The sequence below is a fragment of the Musca vetustissima genome, unplaced genomic scaffold, assembly GCF_032173495.1.
Source record: "Musca vetustissima isolate MV318-11 ecotype Yass unplaced genomic scaffold, APGP_CSIRO_Mvet_v1 utg1273, whole genome shotgun sequence".
Classification (NCBI taxonomy): domain Eukaryota; kingdom Metazoa; phylum Arthropoda; class Insecta; order Diptera; family Muscidae; genus Musca; species Musca vetustissima.
In genome coordinates, this window is record NW_026875395.1 from 9,653 (window position 1) to 13,532 (window position 3,880).

Here is a 3,880-nt window from a genome sequence, read left to right on the forward strand (position 1 = left end):
GTCAATTTTGTGTGTATAAGATAAAAATTCGACAGTATAACAGTATATTTTGACTGTATAAGAGTCAAAGTTGACCGTATAAGAGTCAATTTGACTATACAAGAGCAAATTTCAACAACGCAGCAGTCAATTTCGAGTGTATAAGATGAAATTTCCACAGTATAAGAATATATTTTCAGTGTATAAGAGTTAAAGTTGACTGTATAAGTGTCGATTTAACTAAGCAAAAGAAAATTTTAACAAATCAGTGGTCAATTTGATGTGTAAAAGATTAAATTTCGACAGTATAAGAGTATATGTTGGCTGTATAAGAGTCAATGTTGACTGTATAAGAGTAAATTTTGAGCGTATAACAAATAATTTCAATTGTATAAGTATTAATTTTGTCTATCTTGAATCAATTCTTGAATTTCGTCAGTATAAGAGTACATTTTCACTGTATAAGAGTAAATTTTGTCTATATAACAGTTTATTTTGTATTGTATAGCAATTAATTTGGCTTTTCCCCAATCAATTCTCGTTGCCTCTATTTTCAATCTCACTGTATAAGAGTCAATGTTGACTGTATAAGAGTCAATTTTGACTACATAACAGTTTATTTCAATTGTGTAGCAATTAATTTGGCTTTCCCCAATCAATTCTGGTTGTCTCGGTTTTGAATTTTCAAATTACCATTCTTTAGATCTTCCCATTAGACCCCTCGCACATTCTTCACTCCACCTAAGACCATTGCCCCAGGAAACGAAAAAGGAATCCGCAGATCTTTAATTAACTCTCTAATGGTTGGTAGGGGGAAACAGCAGTATTATGTTAGCCAACATAATAATGATAACCAATAGGCAGGTAGAACCATCAAGAGAACCGGACAGCGGACAGCAATTTTGCAAATACTAACAACAAAAACAACAACAACAACTAATGAATAAAGAAATTCTGCTCACTCATCGGTCAAGAGCTTTGGCCATAGTGGTTTTTGCCTATGGCCAAAACTAACAAAAGAACAAACTTAGGGAACCCGACAACTTGGCTCATTTGTAAATTAAAACGCAAACGTTGCGGACGGATATAGCGCGTGCGCGAAGTGAACAGAAAAAAAATCTGAATTCCGGGCGGACGCTCACGTACTATTTAAATATCGAAGCGAGAATTTTTTGTTTTTGTATTTCGAACAAAAAAAAAACGAACCGAATCGAATTGTTGTTAAACGCATTATCATCGCCGGGGATTGCCATGTATAGGATATTAATATTTTTGGGGGCAGTTTGGCTACTGCCCCTGATCTGCCGGGCGGATCAACAATTCTTGTCGCAAATGTTCAACGTTGGACTGGGGAATATTTTCAAACAGAATCTCTACAATGATGGTAGGTTCAGGAAAAAAATTCAAAAAATATTCTTAAAAAAATCCACGCCTATGTTAGGCTACAAAAAATATTCTTAAAAAAATCCACGCCTATGTTAGGCTACAAAAAATATTCTTAAAAAAATCCACGCCTATGTTAGGCTACAAAAAATATTCTTAAAAAAATCCACGCCTATGTTAGGCTACAAAAATATTCTTAAAAAAATCCACGCCTATGTTAGGCTACAAAAAATATTCTTAAAAAAATCCACGCCTATGTTAGGCTACAAAAAATATTCTTAAAAAAATCTACGCCTATGTTAGGCTACAAAAAATATTCTTAAAAAAATCCACACCTATGTTAGGCTACAAAAAATATTCTTAAAAAAATCCACGCCTATGTTAGGCTACAAAAAATATTCTTAAAAAAATCCACACCTATGTTAGGCTACTTAAAAAAATCCACACCTATGTTAGGCTACAAAAAATATTCTTAAAAAAATCCACGCCTATGTTAGGCTACAAAAAATATTCTTAAAAAAATCCACACCTATGTTAGGCTACAAAAAATATTCTTAAAAAAATCCACGCCTATGTTAGGCTACAAAAAATATTCTTAAAAAAAACCACGTCTATGTTAGGCTACAAAAATATTTTTTTAAATCTTGACCCCATACCCCAGTGATTTGTCATGGTCTATATTATTGTTGTTGTTTTTTATTTATCGTTTGTTGTTGTTGTCGTATTTTTTCAACATAATTATTCCCTCTTCTGAATATTAATTTTTATTGTCTTTGTTTTTATTTCTTCTTCCTCAGCACCCCATCAAAATGCCGAATATGATTTTATTGTTGTTGGCTCGGGGCCAGCTGGCTGTGTGCTGGCCAATCGCCTCTCAGAGAATCCGCGGTGGCAGGTGTATCTGATAGAAGCTGGAGGGGTTGAAACGATACCACATCAAATCCCCATTATGGCAGCCTATCTGCAGGGTACCCACTCCAATTGGGGCTATAAATCAACACCTCAACGTGCTGCCTGTTTGGGCATGAACAATCAGGAATGTGCTCTACCAAGGGGCAAAGTTCTGGGCGGTACCAGTTCCATTAATTTTATGATTTATAATCGTGGTAATCGGCGGGATTTTGATCGTTGGGCGGAATTTGGCAATGAGGGCTGGTCGTATGATGAGGTTCTCCCGTACTTTTTGAAATCGGAAAATTCCCAAGTGGAGGGTTTGGAAATGTCACCGTATCACAACCACTCAGGGCCCCTAAATGTGGAGGATGTACGTTATCGCACCGAGGCGGCTAAGGCATATGTCAAGGCAGCCCAGGAGGCGGGGCATAATAAAACGGACTACAATGGTGAATCGCAAATGGGTGTGTCCTTTGTCCAGGCCAATACCTTGAAGGGCCGCAGACATAGTGCCTTTCGGGCCTATATCGAGCCGATAAGGTATAAAAGGAAAAATCTACACATTGTGACCATGGCTAGGGTCACCAAGGTCTTGATCGATAAGGAAACCAAGCAGGCCTATGGGGTTAGGATGCTGTATCGGAATACCTTGTACACCATTAGAGCCCGAAAAGAGGTCATACTCTCGGCGGGAGCATTTAATTCACCACAAATATTAATGTTATCCGGCATTGGACCTGCGGATAATCTGAAGGGGATTGGTGTACCCATAATTAAGGAACTCCCCGTGGGTAAGCTGCTCTATGATCACATGTGCCATTTTGGACCGACCTTTACCACCAATACGACGGGTAAGACCTTCTTTGTATCGCACACCACACCGGCCCTCTTTGCCTCGTTTTTCGCCGGAGATGCTTCGACGGTGCTCTCCTTAATTGGTGGAGTAGAAGCCTTGACATTTGTCAAGACTCCCCATTCCAAAGAACCTGACGATATGCCAGATGTTGAATTTATTACCGTGGCTGGCAGTTTGGCCTCTGATGAGGGTACAGGTCTACTGCAAGGAGCCAATTTTCGTCCGGAAATTTACACCAAGGTCTATAAACCGCTGAATGATGCCCAGCAGGATCATTTTAGTTTTTTGGTAATGCAATTCCACCCGAAGTCCGTGGGACGTCTTTGGCTGCACAATCGCAACCCCCTCGAATGGCCGAGAATAAATCCGAAATTTTTCCACAACTCTGAAGATGTTGAAGATATACTGGAGGGTATTAAGGAGGTGGTGCGTATCAGTCAAATGCCAGCTCTGCAAAAGCTAGGGGTTCGCCTACACAACATACCAGTGCCAGGTTGTGAAATGCATCAATTTGGCTCTGACGATTATTGGCGCTGCTCCATACGGGTCATGTCGTATACATTGCATCATCAGGTGGCTACATGCCGTATGGGACCAGAGACAGACAATACGACAGTGGTCAATGCCAAACTGCAAGTACATGGCATTGGCCGGCTGAGAGTGGCCGATACCAGTATTATACCCTTCCCACCGACGTGTCACACCAATGCGGCCTCATTTATGATAGGGGAAAAGGCAGCGGATATGATCAAGGCAGAGTGGTCATAG

General features: G+C 39.6%; 1 protein-coding gene across 1 annotated transcript; it reads left to right on the forward strand.

Moving 5' to 3' along the window:
- Positions 1–1,293: 1,293 nt before the first annotated feature.
- LOC133337899 (glucose dehydrogenase [FAD, quinone]-like) lies at positions 1,294–3,880 on the forward strand. Its single transcript, XM_061546102.1, has 2 exons — positions 1,294–1,363; positions 2,160–3,880. The coding sequence occupies exons 1-2, from the start codon at positions 1,312–1,314 to the stop codon at positions 3,878–3,880; spliced, it is 1,773 nt and encodes a 590-aa protein (XP_061402086.1). The 5' UTR covers positions 1,294–1,311.